This window comes from Apium graveolens, chromosome 5 (genome assembly GCF_009905375.1).
Source record: "Apium graveolens cultivar Ventura chromosome 5, ASM990537v1, whole genome shotgun sequence".
NCBI classification, from domain to species: domain Eukaryota; kingdom Viridiplantae; phylum Streptophyta; class Magnoliopsida; order Apiales; family Apiaceae; genus Apium; species Apium graveolens.
In genome coordinates this window covers 307,605,721-307,623,958 of record NC_133651.1, presented here as the reverse complement: position 1 = coordinate 307,623,958, position 18,238 = coordinate 307,605,721, and the positions used below count along the sequence as shown (strand labels likewise).

The 18,238-nt window shown below is 36.2% G+C and overlaps 3 protein-coding genes across 3 annotated transcripts; all 3 read right to left on the bottom strand.

Annotated features, from left to right (window-relative positions):
- Positions 1-5,810: 5,810 nt before the first annotated feature.
- LOC141661193 (uncharacterized) lies at positions 5,811-6,950 on the bottom strand. The gene has a single exon (XM_074468177.1). It carries the CDS (start codon positions 6,948-6,950, stop codon positions 5,811-5,813), a length of 1,140 nt encoding a protein of 379 aa, XP_074324278.1.
- A 237-nt stretch (positions 6,951-7,187) lies between these two features.
- On the bottom strand, positions 7,188-8,433 carry LOC141661192 (uncharacterized). Its single transcript, XM_074468176.1, has 3 exons — positions 8,194-8,433; positions 7,764-8,069; positions 7,188-7,466 (listed from the first exon to the last, which is right to left on the bottom strand). The coding sequence occupies exons 1-3, from the start codon at positions 8,431-8,433 to the stop codon at positions 7,188-7,190; spliced, it is 825 nt and encodes a 274-aa protein (XP_074324277.1).
- A 6,480-nt stretch (positions 8,434-14,913) lies between these two features.
- LOC141661191 (uncharacterized) lies at positions 14,914-17,536 on the bottom strand. Its single transcript, XM_074468175.1, has 4 exons — positions 17,297-17,536; positions 17,023-17,172; positions 16,177-16,569; positions 14,914-16,065 (listed from the first exon to the last, which is right to left on the bottom strand). The coding sequence occupies exons 1-4, from the start codon at positions 17,534-17,536 to the stop codon at positions 14,914-14,916; spliced, it is 1,935 nt and encodes a 644-aa protein (XP_074324276.1).
- Between the last annotated feature and the right edge of the window lie 702 nt (positions 17,537-18,238).

Genomic DNA, 18,238 nt, shown 5'->3' with positions numbered 1-18,238 from the left:
TCTTTAAAGTTGTTTGATTTGAGTAAACTTGTTTAAAGTAATAATGGATTGTTATTAGCTTGAAAAGGAATGAAATTATTGATGCATGCTAAGTTAGGTTCGAATTTTTATGTTAATAAGAAAGGAAATTGATTTTTTGTGAGATAATCTTGGTAAACACTAAGTATGAATAGCCTAAAAGTGATTGCATGTTAGTCTTAAAAAGGATCAAGATGTGCATGTCCTTGTTTGGTTCTTGGATTGTGAATTTTGAATTTTTGCTGAATAGAAAATGGGTTTAGAAGAGATTGATTTGTGATTAAGTGAATGTATGCATGTTGATTGAATAATTTGATTAAAGTTGAGTCATTAGGTGATGTTTGGCTTTGTGCTTCAGAAATCTTGATGAAAATGAGTTAAATGACTAAGTTAAGGTTTAAAACAAGTTGAAAATGTGATATAAGACTTTGCATGTCAAGATTGATCTTTGCATGTGTGTTTTCTTGATAAACCCGAATGGGTCTTAGGCTTAAAAAGAGAATTGAGTTGATTTTTTCTAAAAATCTTAGTGACTAATGAGAACTTGATTGCATGACCATGATTGAGTGGTGTTTATGTTCGAAATTTGTTAATAAAAAAATGGTGCTAGTTTAAATGTTGGATCATGCTAGAACTAAAGTTGTATGGTGTGATTTTTGAGAAATTTGATTGTATATGTAGGATTATGGTTCGGATTTTTATGATTAAAAGAAAAGAGAATGGTTCTTTAAAGGTTGTTGAATGAGATACGTGTTTATGTGAATTAAAGTGAGTACTTGATTGATTTTATGGTGGGTATTTGCAATAAGGCCGAATAGGCCATAAGAAATAAAGGTCAAAACTTGATTTTGGTAATTGAAAGAATGATTGAGTGTTATATGTGAAAATCTTTGATTTTGCTTGATTGGATTGTTGTTTTGGTTCGAATTAAGGAATAAAAGAAAAGGGAATTAAGTCGATTGATATAAGTGATAGTATGCACGTAAATGTTTGGTTGTAAATGGGTCTAGTACTCGTAAAAGAGTCCTGTTAGTGTGATTTGAGAAATAGCCTAGGTCAAGCGAGTACGCTTTGATTGCTAGGTATATAAGGATATAAAAACTACGAGAAAGGATTGTGCTATGTGCTGTGTGCTTATTTGTATAAGCTATACTCGTATAGTTTGAGTCAAAGATATAATCGAGTTATCGTATAGAGAGATCGTTCCGGGAACGAGAGTTGGGAATCTAATTAAGATTTCTGGTTTTTATTGTAGATTCGGAGCGTGAGGGCATTCGGGCTAGGAAAGGGAAAAGTATACTAGGTGGCAGTAGTTCAACCCTCAGGAAAGCAATTTCAGGCAAGTAACTCTGATTACTTGTGTAAATGATTATAAAGGAAATGTTGTTCATACCATGTAGAGTATTGAACTGTCAAAGTATAAAACCCTTGCTTTATGAAACCCTGATATTGATTTGAAGTACCCTTGTTCTTGATAACCTGTTATTGATAATCCTATTAATTTCACCCTTTGATAATCTGCCTTTCTGTTCCAGTTTCCTATAATGCCATGAATCATATTGAACCTTTAATTATCTTGGATAACTCTGTTAATGATACCCTGTTTCTCTTGATTGCCCTACTGATCCCTAAGTTATTACGGATCCTTCAAATTTAGTACCTTATTATCCTTGATACAGAATTCTTGAGAATTGTTCCTTGCGTATCTTTGATTCACTCCCTGAACTTTGTTTCTTTAAAATCTGAATTAAGAATGAGTTTCGACTTGAAAGAGTCCGAATGATTTCAAAGGCTTGGTAATGATAAAATGAATTTTAGAAAACCTATTATTTTCCAACTCAAGGTTTTCCAAATGAATTCCTGATGGATTGGATTGAGACGTAAGAGGCTAGTGGGACTAGTCCAGTCATGGTAAGAGGCTAGTGGGACTAGTCCAATTTAAGGCTGAAATTATGCCGAATGGTACCTTAAAGACCGGAATGGAGGTCGATACGGGCTGATCACCCGTATATAATGAAATGGAAAGATAAGTGATCCAATCAAGGGTTCTAAATGATTATTTAAAAAGGGAACTGAAACTTTTATTCAGTAAATTGATTTTTTGGAAATGAAAATGGTTTATACTGTTTTGAAAAGAGTTGATTATGTTATTATGGAGCTTAAGGCTCAGAACCCTGATTCCTGAAATTGTTGATCATACGAATGATTCTATATCTTGAAATACTGTTGCTTTCCTCTATCGAAAGATCTATTTTGATCCTATAATGAATTGTGATGAATATCGGCTTTTGTTCTGTTTCGAGCCTTGTTTCTTGAAAGCCCAACTATTCTTCGGATACCCTTTCTTTATCTCAAAGAAAACAAAAATAAATATATGGAAATCTGCCACCTAGATTAACTAAAGTAGAATGCCCTAGTTTGTTCAAAGTATATTGAGATTTGATATTGTAGAACTGCTATATAGTTACTTGTTGAGTTTTCTACTCATTTGTTTTGTCTTAATCTAACCATGGCAGTTAAGCAAGAAGATGGCCAGGCTTAGGCGCACTGCTCGTAAGAGCATACCTGGTGGTCCCTACCGTGTTGAGGGCTTCTAGTTGCCAGAGCAGGTAGTACAGGTTATGAGTGAGCTCGTGCCTAGAAAGAGGTGTATAAAGATACAATGGGTTATCTGTCGGTTTCCAGCCGGAACCGATATTGATTATTTAATAATATTTTGGGTTTGTAAGTTATATTCTGTGATTGGTAGTTGTAATCTTGTCTCATACTTTATCCTGCTGATCCCGTTAGTAGTTAATCGGGGTTTATGCATATTTAATTATTAGAATAGAGGTGTGTGAGTCCTCATTTCCTAACCCCGAGATTGAGGGCATCATATATGCAATATATATCATCAATTAAACTATTAGACATATATGTACTGATGGCGGCTAACTACGACGCAGGAGGAGTGTGTTATTCAGAATGAAAGGAATGCAATTGCTATGTCCTATTTTTGTAGAAGCATATAACAAAGGAGAGCTGGTATGTTATTTCCTACAAATCTTTATATTATGGCATGTACTTGTACTTCAGTTCTATTCGAATTTGCTTACTCAGTACAATTAATCTATTTATATTTTCCCGAATCAGCCTTTGCCTGAGGAGTTTATAAAAAATGTGGGTAATCAATTGACCGGGACAGTGTATCTCCGGGTTAGAAATGGTGATGCTTGGCAATGTTCATTGGATAGTTCCGATGCATGTATAGGAAATGTTAGGAAAATTATGGATTTCTATGCAATGAAACCATACTGTGTCTTCCTTCTTGATTACAAAGACCATGGACGTTTTCATGTTCAAATATTTGATGGTAATACAGTAGAGATTGATTACCCATTAAGGCCTATTCAGTATCATAAAGTGTGCGGTACTGGACATGATCGAGAAATTTTTACTCCGGCCGAAATTGAGAAACTGGCAACAAGGTTCTTCTACAATGCAATGGGTGACAGCCGCCTAAATGACAGAGTTTACATTGACAAAGAACACCTTCAACAAAATGCTTACACTCAGGTTATATTTTTCTCAATCGAATGTCAGTTTCGCTTACTATTTCTACTATTAAGTTTAATTTTAATTCTATATTGGTTAGGTGCTGCCCAATGATGTAATCACCCGATTAAATGTACATGAACAAATGACCTGGGTTCAGTTATGCCTGAATAAAAGTACTTGGATTATAAACTTGAAATGGTAGAATGGGAATTTTCTCTTTAACAAAGAGTGGACAAAATTCTGTGAATATGTGAACTTGAAAGAAGGGGATGTTTATGTGTTTTCACGTACAGAGCATTCGCAGAGGTTGAATATAAGTATCATTGACAATGATAATGACAATGAATCAAAAACTGAAGGTATATTTGTAGATCTTTATAAGACCTCAAAAAACTTTAACTGTATATGACAAAATTGTTAACCATGTTGTATTCTTCTTGGGCAGTTCATGGAAGTGGAATTTCAGCCAAAAAATGTTTCAAAATGGTTAGTCATGACATGCTACATGACGGGAATCTTGTAACGTAATTGTATAACTTACATTTGTTGCAATAATTTTAGGGAGTGGCTAATACATTTATGTTCTTCACATCTATATTTGTACTATATAGGAATTACCATCAAAGTTTATAGAGACTTATGGTTCAATGCTGGGTAAGAAAGTTAGGCTGTCGTTTGGTGACGGGTGGCAGTACATTGCTAAGTTCTCTGAGCTCAATAAAAGTTTGTTCGATTTGGATGAAGTTTTCAACAATTATTCTGTGAGGGAGAGTTTTTGGATTTTCTTCGATTCTGTTGGTCCATCAAGTCTATACTTAACAATATTTAGCACAAATTGTATGGATATTCTTAATTCTACACACGCTAAAGTGTCTTTGAAAGAGCTGGGAAAAGACTGTGTTTTGAGGTTACTGATATGTCTATGTCAGATTCAGATTCTTCAGGTACTTTTCATTTTAGTATGTAGTATATTACCAAAGAACCATATAGAATAACCAATTTTGTTTGCTTTATAATAGATGCTCATTTGGAGAGATCGCCAGGTCAAACAACAGGTACAACAATACTCTGTCCATTTAGGTAGGGATGTTTGTTGGGCTGTATGCATTATTAATAGTAATTATTTTTATTCCAGGATTGGTTAATGACATTTCATCAGGAGAAAGTCAATTACCTGTTATTTTGCATGATACGGTTGAGGCAAATATCGAGGAAGGTATCTTTGAATTGATGCCTTAATGACTTGTTATAGTTTCATACGTATGTGTATATTTTGTGCGGGTGATCGTTGGGATGTATGCAATATTATAACTAATTATTTGTATTCCAGGATTGGTTAATGAGATATCATCGAGAGGAAGTCAAATACCTGGGATTTTGCATGATGCGGCTCAGGCAAATATGGACGAAGGTACATTTCAATTGATGGGTTAATGACTTGTTATAGTTTCATAAGTAATTGTAAAATTTCATGCCGCTTCAGGAGCCACCCAAGCAAATCCAGAAGTATATTTTGGTGAAGAAGAAAATACCCTTTCCTTCACAGTAACTGTGTTGCCGTCACATGTTGATCAAAGAGGACACAGAGTGGTAAGATTACCTGTACCCAGTCCTTGTAAATATTTGATCATGCTTAATCCGTACTTGTCCTCTTAACTTTTTTTTATCTTCCATATAGTATTTCCCAAGACACATGCTAAGTATTTCGACCATGGACCAAATCTACTCTCATCAGACTTCTATTTGGAGATGGTACTTGGTATGTCGCTGTTCAGCGAAAGAGGAAAACATGCCGATTTGGATTGTGCTGGAACGATTTCACCTACGACAATAACTTTATTGCAGGCAACAGACTACGATTCATGTATCAAAATAACTACACATTCAGAGTTGTTCTCCTTACTTAATTACACTTCCAATCTGGCATGAAGGTTATTTGTACTTTAATTCAGTACTTATTTGTACTTTTGAAGTTTGTTACGTTTGATCAACTTTTCACATTTTAATTATACCCCATTTCTTCAACTATTTCTATGGTCATAGGCGTAATTCTTCTTTATTATGTTACATGTAAGATGAAACAATTCAGAATACATTTGTAGAAGAATAAACTACTACCAATCCGTAACATAATTTACAATATATAATGGTTAAAAGCAAAGTATTTAACAGAGTAAAATATTTTCCCATAATCAAATTTACATAATTACTTAATGACAATAATGTATTCCTACACATTTATATATTCAAACAAACTAAGCTTCTGGAAGGCCGTAAAAAACTTCTTTGTACACAACATTCTGGGTGATATTTGTAGTTGCACCAGACTCATCATTAACAAATATAGTGAGGCCAGTGGGTGAGGTTACTCGACAAATAGCAACATAGTATTGTCCATGAGTGAACACTGACTTAGGTAAGTATAGCCCAACTGTCTTCAGGGATTGACCTTGAGATTTTTTGATTGTCATGGCGTAGCATATCTGTAAAGGCATTTGTTTCCGTACCAATTTGAATGGCATCTTTGTATCTGAGGGAGAAAGCTCCATACGTGGAATGAAATGCTTCGAACCAACAAACGTACCACAGATTACTTCACACTCCACACAGAATCTCAGGCATTTGGTCACAATCATCCTTGTACCATTACACAAACCTAGGGTTTGGTTCAAATTACGCATTAGCATAACAACAACCCCAACCTTCACTTTTAGATCATGAGGTGGCATCCCAACAACATTTAAGGAGTTTAAATACTCTATTGGGAAGGCTTCATTCAGATCCTCATATGTCCCACCAAATTCCTCTGCAACATCAACACTAAAATATGACACAGATTCTCCGGGGAGCTTGTCTACAATAAGCGAATTGAGGTGACCCACATTCTGGTTGGTAGGGGTCAAAATAGCTCTCTCGCTCAAGTACTGTGTACTGTGCCCTTTGTGAGCAAAATTAGGATACGTGCTACAAATCATGTTATCAACTGTGTTTTCAGTTTGTACATCACAAAACTGAGACATAATCAAAATTTGATTTTCAGTGACTGGCAAATTGCAGACTCGAGGTGGACTGACCTGGCCATTACCAATGTCAAGTACCCATTTTGCAAACTTTTTAAGCTCTTCACTTTCACTATCACTCTCACCTTGTTTCAAGCGCATGTTTTCTGTCAGCAAGAATACTTGGTAAATGGACCACAGTCGTGACCTAGTGATACAGGCAGCTACAATATCAGCACGATCTCCATACGTAATTAGTGGGAGGATTTGACGGAAATCACCACCCAGGACTACGATAATACCGCCAAACGATATGGCGTAACATTCTGGATCAACAGCTTTCATGATATCCTTCAATGATCGGTCTAAGCATTCTAATGCATACCTGTGCTGCATAGGCGCCTCCTCCTATATTATTAGTTGTGTCTGTTTTATGAGTTGCGTAACATCTGAATCATGGGAAATATTACATGTTGAATATTCATCAAGAACTATTGGAATTTTAAATCTGGAGTGCACAGTCCGACCACCGGGCATTAATGTGGCAGCAATCCCTGAAGAAGCAACTGGAAGCAAAATTTTACCTTGTGAACGTAACTTACATATAAGAGTTCTCCATAAGAATGTCTTTCTTTAACCACCACTACCATAAACGAAGAAAATCCCTCCAACATTAGTGTCAATAGATTGTATTACTGCATCATATATTTTCCTCTGCTCCTCTGTACAGTCCTGTGGTAGCTTGGCAGTTTCATACTCCATCTTCCTGGTGTCATAGCTTGTCTCTTCACTTATCAAATTATTTGTTCCATTGTTCAAATAGCTGCGAGGAGGTTGAGGCAACTGATCAAATTTCTTCAAGGATTTACCAACTGACCGAAGCAACTCATCTATTTCTGCAATATTTGATATCTAAAACTATTTAACCACATTCACCCAATTATAAAAAAATGACGAACAATTAATGGACTGCATTTCCAGCCCACAAAAATTTTAAAATTTGTCCTACACTGTAATGTAAAAAGGTGTCATACCTCCTAAAGCATAGAACTACAGTTGCATGTCGTTAAGAGTGAATAAGGTATTTGGACAACTTTGACGTCGTCTGAGTAAAATGTCATCAACCATGCTCTTCCAATGTGTACTCCATAAAGTCTTCAAATCAGTGACTTTACAATTGACAATAATATGGACAAAAAGTTGTCGAACCTGGGAAGGTAATCCACCTGCAGAAGCTTGAGTCAACACTTCATGCCATTCTTTATCATCGTCAAGTAAACCATACTCTTTACAGGCATCATGAAATGTACTGTAACATACTCCATTAACGATACGTAAAGACTCAAAGGAGGTGGCACCAAGTACCTCCGTAAGCAATAAATGAAGAAACCAAGGCTCACCCATACTGTGATGCACATAACACAATCTACCTATTTGAAACCCACGCTTCCTTATGGTCCATTTCCTCTCACCATCATTCCACACATAAAACCGTGGAATTTCATCATAAGTGTACTTCCGTGCATTAACATCAACAGAGTTTAAATAAAAAAGGCTTCCAGTTTACTGAACTGGTTCTTCTCCCTGGCAGCAACTTTCCCTAGCGCTTCATTGGCACAGAAGGTGCAGTTTTTATCACCTGGTAAGTGAAATTGAAGTCATGGATAGGGAATCCAAAAATCCTATAGGCTGATTCAGCATCACATAAAAATCTGCCATCAAAATATGCATTTATCTCATCTATTCCCCCCTCATCAGTGTCATTCGCTTGCCTTTTTCTCTTTCTCTGGACATGAACCGTAGCATGATCATGGCCTTCCAAACAGTATTTAAATAAATACTTAAGATTGCGTGCATGACAACATATTTCCACATTCATATGGCATTGATACTTGACTAAAAGATCCTGGTTGTATGGTACTACCCATTGGTTGTCCAGCTAAGCCTTCCTTATTTCAACAGTAATGTTTGTCATGCGTCGCATATACATCGGGAAGCCACTGTCATCAAAAGTAGTTCGAGCACAGTACCTGAAACCATTCAATTATTACAAAGTTTTGGTATTAGGGTAACTTACTGGATTCTGAAATGACATAAAAAAGGTATGCATATATCTTACTTTTTCGGAAAATGACGTATGCAACGTAAATCTTTCATGCATGGAGACTTTACATTTTGCAAACCACATGGACTATGGATCATAAAGTCCTTCACGACCGCATAACCAACCGGATCTAATAAAGGATCTGGGATTTCTGCGGATACAAAATTATCCACATTCTGCTTGAGATTTTTTTTTGAATCAGCATCAAGCCATATTAACATATGTACATGTGGAAGGCCTCTTTTCTGAAACTCGACGATATACATAACTGCAAAACGGGAAAATTTAGATTATATTGGCAATATGCAAAACAAAAATCTAATTAGAAATTAAACTAAGTAAGTCCTGGTAAACAATCTTACCTCCAATACAAACACCAAAGTGTTTTTTGTCCTTAATATATACCATTAACTGATCAAGTTTTAGCCTAAACACCCTTGATATGATGTCGGGACAGTTTGGAGCAATGCAACCAGGCATATACTCCATCATCTTCTGAATTTCATCCCAAAGAGAATTACAGGTCATAGTCAGGAATATGTCAGGATGTCTAATGTAACGGCATACGGCCAGTGCATCTTGAAAATTTTGTTGCATGTATCGCTTCGAACCAACGTAGCCAGCTGGCAGAACTATACCTTCACTGGTATTTGAACTGTCCACATCACCTCTGCTAACAGATCTACAACTATTGCTATATAATTCATTCCGTAAAGTAGTTTGGTGAGTACGGATCCACCATAGTCGTGTCTGTTCAATGGTAGAAAAAGCATCTACCATATACTGTTGAAATAGTCTTCCACCTAGCCGAGGAGTCAAACCTACAATATAACTTTCATTATTTATTTCTGGGGAACATAAACAAACATATAATAATTTCTAAATATACCTTACCATCAGACTCTCTAATTTGGAAAGTATATGAGTAGTAATTCTTCAGAGACAAAAAGCCCCGTGGTTTGCAAGAACTATCAGCAGTCTTTTAAAATTTTATCTTTGGGTGAAATCCATCTTCTCCACGTGGAAAGAGTAAAGGGTACTGTAAAGCCATCAACTTCGGATGAACATAAGAAACACAGACTAAATCTTTACCTTTTTCATTAACAACTATATCACGGTCGCCACATGTCTCTTCAGTGTCACCAACCATAATGCCAACAACTTCATCTGTGCTAGAAATATGACATTCTCTTCCACTCTCATATCTGATAACTTTCAGTGTAATCTGCAGCTCAACTTTTTCATCGCTTTCATACAAATCACGCTGCTTCCTAAACTCACCAACCAATTAATTTGTTTCATCTAACATTGTTATAAGACCTCGTACAACCTCTTTATCAACACTTTCTCGGTCATGAACACTAACCCACCGAAGACGATTATCAACTTCGTTAATGGTGTCATAAATGTAAAGTTGACAAAATTTGGGGGTTTCATTATCATTCGGTATTAAAGATCCAAAAATGTGGTGGTTCTGACCATTTAATCTGTATACATAAGGCGCCCTTCCATTGTTAATTGAATGATCTATGTTACCACCGGTAGAAGTAAAGGAAAAAATTGCATTATAGAGCCGTATCAATCTATGAAAAGTAGGACCTCTTTTCTTGTCATTTTATAAATCCAGCAAATACTCAGGGGTAGGAGGGATTGGAGGCAATCTCACAGAACCTTTCATGCAACAAAGAGAAAATATAGGACAACCTTTAGTCACATTTTTATTTACCCTTTCTTCCTTCCACATCCGAGCATGACATTTCAAACATATGGCAGTAGGACCACCCAAAGAAGCATACTCCTCAGGAACGATATATCGCAGTGCACGTCTGCTCTGCATCAAATTACAATCTGAATTCATCCCATCAACAATGACTTCATCATCACCATCAAGCGACCAACTAAGACAATTTGCATCATCTGTATTTTTTTATTTTAGTTCGACAAAATTAAATATGGATAATTTTTTAGGAGTACATCTTTTTTTTTCTTACCACTTGATTCACAATCACTTGCTTCTTAATCTGATCCTTCATAATCATCAGACAAAAGCGAAGGAGCAACTACATTCGGACCTGCAAGAAAATATTAAATGGTAAATCATAATTACGTAAGACATAACAAAGACGAAATATCACATACTTATATTCTTGAGAATTGTTCCTTTTGTATCTTTGATTCACTCCCTGAACTTTGTTTCTTTAAAATATGAATTAAGAATGAGTTTCGACTTGAAAGAGTCCGAATGATTTCAAAGGCTTGGTAATGATAAAATGAATTTTAGAAAACCTATTGTTTTCCAACTCAAGGTTTTCCAAATGAATTCCTGATGGATTGGATTGAGATGTAAGAGGCTAGTGGGACTAGTCCAGTCATGGTAAGAGGCTAGTGGGACTAGTCCAATTTAAGGCTGAAATTATGCCGAATGGTACCTTAAAGACCGGAATGGAGGTCGATACGGGCTGATCACCCGTATATAATGAAATGGAAAGATAAGTGATCCAATCAAGGGTTCTAAATGATTATTTAAAAAGGGAACTGAAACTTTTATTCAGTAAATTGATTTTTTGGAAATGAAAATGGTTTATACTGTTTTGAAAAGAGTTGATTATGTTATTATGGAGCTTAAAGCTCAGAACCCTGATTCCTGAAATTGTTGATCATACGAATGATTCTATATCTTGAAATACTGTTGCTTTCCTCTATCGAAAGATCTATTTTGATCCTATAATGAATTGTGATGAATATCGGCTTTTGTTCTATTTCGAGCCTTGTTTCTTGAAAGCCCAACTATTCTTCAGATACCCTTTCTTTATCTCAAAGAAAACAAAAATAAATATATGGAAATCTGCCACCTAGATTAACTAAAGTAGAATGCCCTAGTTTGTTCAAAGTATATTGAGATTTGATATTGTAGAACTGCTATGTAGTTACTTGTTGAGTTTTCTACTCATTTGTTTTGTCTTAATCTAACCATGGCAGTTAAGCAAGAAGATGGCCAGGCTTAGGCGCACTGCTCGTAAGAGCGTACCTGGTGGTCCCTACCGTGTTGAGGGCTTCCAGTTGCCAGAGCAGGTAGTACAGGTTATGAGTGAGCTCGTGCCTAGAAAGAGGTGTATAAAGATACAATGGGTTATCTGTCGGTTTCCAGCCGGAACCGATATTGATTATTTAATAATATTTTGGGTTTGTAAGTTATATTCTGTGATTGGTAGTTGTAATCTTGTCTCATACTTTATCCTGCTGATCCTGTTAGTAGTTAATCGGGGTTTATGCATATTTAATTATTAGAATAGAGGTGTGTGAGTCCTCATTTCCTAACCCCGAGATTGAGGGCATCACATATGCAATATATATCATCAATTAAACTATTAGACATATATGTACTGATGGCGGCTAACTACGACGCAGGAGGAGTGTGTTATTCAGAATGAAAGGAATGCAATTGCTATGTCCTATTTTTGTAGAAGCATATAACAAAGGAGAGCTGGTATGTTATTTCCTACAAATCTTTATATTATGGCATGTACTTGTACTTCAGTTCTATTCGAATTTGCTTATTCAGTACAATTAATCTATTTATATTTTCCCGAATCAGCCTTTGCCTGAGGAGTTTATAAAAAATGTGGGTAATCAATTGACCGGGACAGTGTATCTCCGGGTTAGAAATGGTGATGCTTGGCAATGTTCATTAGATAGTTCCGATGCATGTATAGGAAATGTTAGGAAAATTATGGATTTCTATGCAATGAAACCCTACTGTGTCTTCCTTCTTGATTACAAAGACCATGGACGTTTTCATGTTCAAATATTTGATGGTAATACAGTAGAGATTGATTACCCATTAAGGCCTATTCAGTATCATAAAGTGTGCGGTACTGGACATGATCGAGAAATTTTTACTCCGGCCGAAATTGAGAAACTGGCAACAAGGTTCTTCTACAATGCAATGGGTGACAGCCGCCTAAGTGACAGAGTTTACATTGACAAAGAACACCTTCAACAAAATGCTTACACTCAGGTTATATTTTTCTCAATCGAATGTCAGTTCCGCTTACTATTTCTACTATTAAGTTTAATTTTAATTCTATATTGGTTAGGTGCTGCCCAATGATGTAATCACCCGATTAAATGTACATGAACAAATGACCTGGGTTCAGTTATGCCTGAATAAAAGTACTTGGATTATAAACTTGAAATGGTAGAATGGGAATTTTCTCTTTAACAAAGAGTGGACAAAATTCTGTGAATATGTGAACTTGAAAGAAGGGGATGTTTATGTGTTTTCGCGTACAGAGCATTCGCAGAGGTTGAATATAAGTATCATTGACAATGATAATGACAATGAATCAAAAACTGAAGGTATATTTGTAGATCTTTATAAGACCTCAAAAAACTTTAACTGTATATGACTAAATTGTTAACCATGTTGTATTCTTCTTGGGCAGTTCATGGAAGTGGAATTTCAGCCAAAAAATGTTTCAAAATGGTTAGTCATGACATGCTACATGACGGGAATCTGGTAACGTAATTGTATAACTTACATTTGTTGCAACAATTTTAGGGAGTGGCTAATACATTTATGTTCTTCACATCTATATTTGTACTATATAGGAATTACCATCAAAGTTTATAGAGACTTATGGTTCAATGCTGGGTAAGAAAGTTAGGCTGTCGTTTGGTGACGGGTGGCAGTACATTGCTAAGTTCTCTGAGCTCAATAAAAGTTTGTTCGATTTGGATGAAGTTTTCAACAATTATTCTGTGAGGGAGAGTTTTTGGATTTTCTTCGATTCTGTTGGTCCATCAAGTCTATACTTAACAATATTTAGCACAAATTGTATGGATATTCTTAATTCTACACACGCTAAAGTGTCTTTGAAAGAGCTGGGAAAAGACTGTGTTTTGAGGTTACTGATATGTCTATGTCAGATTCAGATTCTTCAGGTACTTTTCATTTTAGTATGTAGTATATTACCAAAGAACCATATAGAATAACCAATTTTGTTTGCTTTATAACAGATGCTCATTTGGAGAGATCGCCAGGTCAAACAACAGGTACAACAATACTCTGTCCATTTAGGTAGGGATGTTTGTTGGGCTGTATGCATTATTAATAGTAATTATTTTTATTCCAGGATTGGTTAATGACATTTCATCAGGAGAAAGTCAATTACCTGTGATTTTGCATGATACGGTTGAGGCAAATATCGAGGAAGGTATCTTTGAATTGATGCCTTAATGACTTGTTATAGTTTCATACGTATGTGTATATTTTGTGCGGGTGATCATTGGGATGTATGCAATATTATAACTAATTATTTGTATTCCAGGATTGGTTAATGAGATATCATCGAGAGGAAGTCAAATACCTGGGATTTTGCATGATGCGGCTCAGGCAAATATGGACGAAGGTACATTTCAATTGATGGGTTAATGACTTGTTATAGTTTCATAAGTAATTGTAAAATTTCATGCCGCTTCAGGAGCCACCCAAGCAAATCCAGAAGTATATTTTGGTGAAGAAGAAAATACCCTTTCCTTCACAGTAACTGTGTTGCCGTCACATGTTGATCAAAGAGGACACAGAGTGGTAAGATTACCTGTACCCAGTCCTTGTAAATATTTGATCATGCTTAATCCGTACTTGTCCTCTTAACTTTTTTTTATCTTCCATATAGTATTTCCCAAGACACATGCTAAGTATTTCGACCATGGACCAAATCTACTCTCATCAGACTTCTATTTGGAGATGGTACTTGGTATGTCGCTGTTCAGCGAAAGAGGAAAACATGTCGATTTGGATTGTGCTGGAACGATTTCACCTACGACAATAACTTTATTGCAGGAAACAGACTACGATTCATGTATCAAAATAACTACACATTCAGAGTTGTTCTCCTTACTTAATTACACTTCCAATCTGGCATGAAGGTTATTTGTACTTTAATTCAGTACTTATTTGTACTTTTGAAGTTTGTTACGTTTGATCAACTTTTCACATTTTAATTATACCCCATTTCTTCAACTATTTCTATGGTCATAGGCGTAATTCTTCTTTATTATGTTACATGTAAGATGAAACAATTCAGAATACATTTGTAGAAGAATAAACTACTACCAATCCGTAACATAATTTACAATATATAATGGTTAAAAGCAAAGTATTTAACAGAGTAAAATATTTTCCCATAATCAAATTTAAATAATTACTTAATGACAATAATGTATTCCTACACATTTATATATTCAAACAAACTAAGCTTCTGGAAGGCCGTAAAAAACTTCTTTGTACACAACATTCTGGGTGATATTTGTAGTTGCACCAGACTCATCATTAACAAATATAGTGAGGCCAGTGGGTGAGGTTACTCGACAAATAGCAACATAGTATTGTCCATGAGTGAACACTGACTTAGGTAAGTATAGCCCAACTGTCTTCAGGGATTGACCTTGAGATTTTTTGATTGTCATGGCGTAGCATATCTGTAAAGGCATTTGTTTCCGTACCAATTTGAATGGCATCTTTGTATCTGAGGGAGAAAGCTCTATACGTGGAATGAAATGCTTCGAACCAACAAACGTACCACAGATTACTTCACACTCCACACAGAATCTCAGGCATTTGGTCATAATCATCCTTGTACCATTACACAAACCTAGGGTTTGGTTCAAATTACGCATTAGCATAACAACAACCCCAACCTTCATTTTTAGATCATGAGGTGGCATCCCAACAACATTTAAGGAGTTCAAATACTCTATTGGGAAGGCTTCATTCAGATCCTCATATGTCCCACCAAATTCCTCTGCAACATCAACACTAAAATATGACACAGATTCTCCGGGGAGCTTGTCTACAATAAGCGAATTGAGGTGACCCACATTCTGGTTGGTAGGGGTCAAAATAGCTCTCTCGCTCAAGTACTGTGTACTGTGCCCTTTGTGAGCAAAATTAGGATACGTGCTACAAATCATGTTATCAACTGTGTTTTCAGTTTGTACGTCACAAAACTGAGACATAATCAAAATTTGATTTTCAGTGACTGGCAAATTGCAGACTCGAGGTGGACTGACCTGGCCATTACCAATATCAAGTACCCATTTTGCAAACTTTTTAAGCTCTTCACTTTCACTATCACTCTCACCTTGTTTCAAGCGCATGTTTTCTGTCAACAAGAATACTTGGTAAATGGACCACAGTCGTGACCTAGTGATACAGGCAGCTACAATATCAGCACGATCTCCATACGTAATTAGTGGGAGGATTTGACGGAAATCACCACCCAGGACTACGGTAATACCGCCAAACGATATGGCGTAACGTTCTGGATCAACAGCTTCCATGATATCCTTCAATGATCGGTCTAGGCATTCAAATGCGTACCTGTGCTGCATAGGCGCCTCGTCCTATATTATTAGTTGTGTCTGTTTTATGAGTTGCGTAACATCTGAATCATGGGAAATATTACATGTTGAATATTCATCAAGAACTATTGGAATTTTAAATCTGGAGTGCACAGTCCGACCACCGGGCATTAATGTGGCAGCAATCCCTGAAGAAGCAACTGGAAGCACAATTTTACCTTGTGAACGTAACTTACATATAAGAGTTCTCCATAAGAATGTCTTTCTACAACCACCACTACCATAAACGAAGAAAATCCCTCCAACATTAGTGTCAATAGATTGTATTACTGCATCATATATTTTCCTCTGCTCCTCTGTACAGTCCTGTGGTAGCTTGGCAGTTTCATACTCCATCTTCCTGGTGTCATAGCTTGTCTCTTCACTTATCAAATTATTTGTTCCATTGTTCAAATAGCTGCGAGGAGGTTGAGGCAACTGATCAAATTTCTTCAAGGATTTACCAACTGACCGAAGCAACTCATCTATTTCTGCAATATTTGATATCTAAAACTATTTAACAACATTCACCCAATTATAAAAAAAATGACGAACAATTAATGGACTGCATTTCCAGCCCACAAAAATTTTAAAATTTGTCCTACACTGTAATGTAAAAAGGTGTCATACCTCCTAAAGCATAGAACTACAGTTGCATGTCGTTAAGAGTGAATAAGGTATTTGGACAACTTTGACGTCGTCTGATTAAAATGTCATCAACCATGCTCTTCCAATGTGTACTCCATAAAGTCTTCAAATCAGTGACTTTACAATTGACAATAATATGGACAAAAAGTTGTCGAACCTGGGAAGGTAATCCACCTGCAGAAGCTTGAGTCAACACTTCATGCCATTCTTTATCATCGCAAGTAAACCATACTCTTTACAGGCATCACGAAATGTACTGTAACATACTCCATTAACGATACGTAAAGACTCAAAGGAGGTGGCACCACATACCTCCGTAAGCAATAAATGAAGAAACCAAGGCTCACCCGTACTGTGATGCACATAACACAATCTACCTATTTGAAACCCACGCTTCCTTATGGTCCATTTCCTCTCACCATCATTCCACACATAAAACCGTGGAATTTCATCATAAGTGTACTTCCGTGCATTAACATCAACAGAGTTTAAATAAAAAAGGCTTCCAGTTTACTGAACTGGTTCTTCTCCCTGGCAGCAACTTTCCCTAGCGCTTCATTGGCACAGAAGGTGCAGTTTTTATCACCTGGTAAGTGAAATTGAAGTCATGGATAGGGAATCCAAAAATCCTATAGGCTGATTCAGCATCACATAAAAATCTGCCATCAAAATATGCATTTATCTCATCTATTCCCCCCTCATCAGTGTCATTCGCTTGCCTTTTTCTCTTTCTCTGGACATGAACCGTAGCATGATCATGGCCTTCCAAACAGTATTTAAATAAATACTTAAGATTGCGTGCATGACAACATATTTCCACATTCATATGGCATTGATACTTGACTAAAAGATCTTGGTTGTATGGTACTACCCACTGGTTGTCCAGCTAAGCCTTCCTTATTTCAACAGTAATGTTTGTCATGCGTCGCATATACATCGGGAAGCCACTGTCATCAAAAGTAGTTCGAGCACAGTACCTGAAACCATTCAATTATTACAAAGTTTTGGTATTAGGGTAACTTACTGGATTCTGAAATGACATAAAAAAGGTATGCATATATCTTACTTTTTCGGAAAATGACGTATGCAACGTAAATCTTTCATGCATGGAGACTTTACATTTTGCAAATCACATGGACTATGGATCATAAATTCCTTCACGACCGCATAACCAACCGGATCTAATAAAGGATCTGGGATTTCTGCGGATACAAAATTATCCACATTCTGCTTGAGATTTTTTTTTGAATCAGCATCAAGCCATATTAACATATGTACATGTGGAAGGCCTCTTTTCTGAAACTCGACGATATACATAACTGCAAAACGGGAAAATTTAGATTATATTGGCAATATGCAAAACAAAAATCTAATTAGAAATTAAACTAAGTAAGTCCTGGTAAACAATCTTACCTCCAATACAAACACCAAAGTGTTTTTTGTCCTTAATATATACCATTAACTGATCAAGTTTTAGCCTAAACACCCTTGATATGATGTCGGGACAGTTTGGAGCAATGCAACCAGG

Bases quoted from the DNA above. Each gene is read 5' to 3' on its own strand.
- LOC141661191 (XM_074468175.1), bottom strand. From the start codon at position 17,536: ATGAATGTGGAAATATGTTGTCATGCACGCAATCTTAAGTATTTATTT. The intron at 16,570-17,022 runs GTATGTGGTGCC...AAATAGTTTTAG, and splicing joins TTCATTTATTGCTTACGGAG to ATATCAAATATTGCAGAAAT. The intron at 16,066-16,176 runs GTGCACTCCAGA...CTAATAATATAG, and splicing joins TAATGCCCGGTGGTCGGACT to GACGAGGCGCCTATGCAGCA.
- LOC141661192 (XM_074468176.1), bottom strand. From the start codon at position 8,433: ATGAATGTGGAAATATGTTGTCATGCACGCAATCTTAAGTATTTATTT. The intron at 8,070-8,193 runs GTGATAAAAACT...AATGCACGGAAG, and splicing joins ACTTCAATTTCACTTACCAG to TACACTTATGATGAAATTCC. The intron at 7,467-7,763 runs GTTCGACAACTT...AAATAGTTTTAG, and splicing joins CAGGTGGATTACCTTCCCAG to ATATCAAATATTGCAGAAAT.
- LOC141661193 (XM_074468177.1), bottom strand. From the start codon at position 6,950: ATGCAGCACAGGTATGCATTAGAATGCTTAGACCGATCATTGAAGGAT.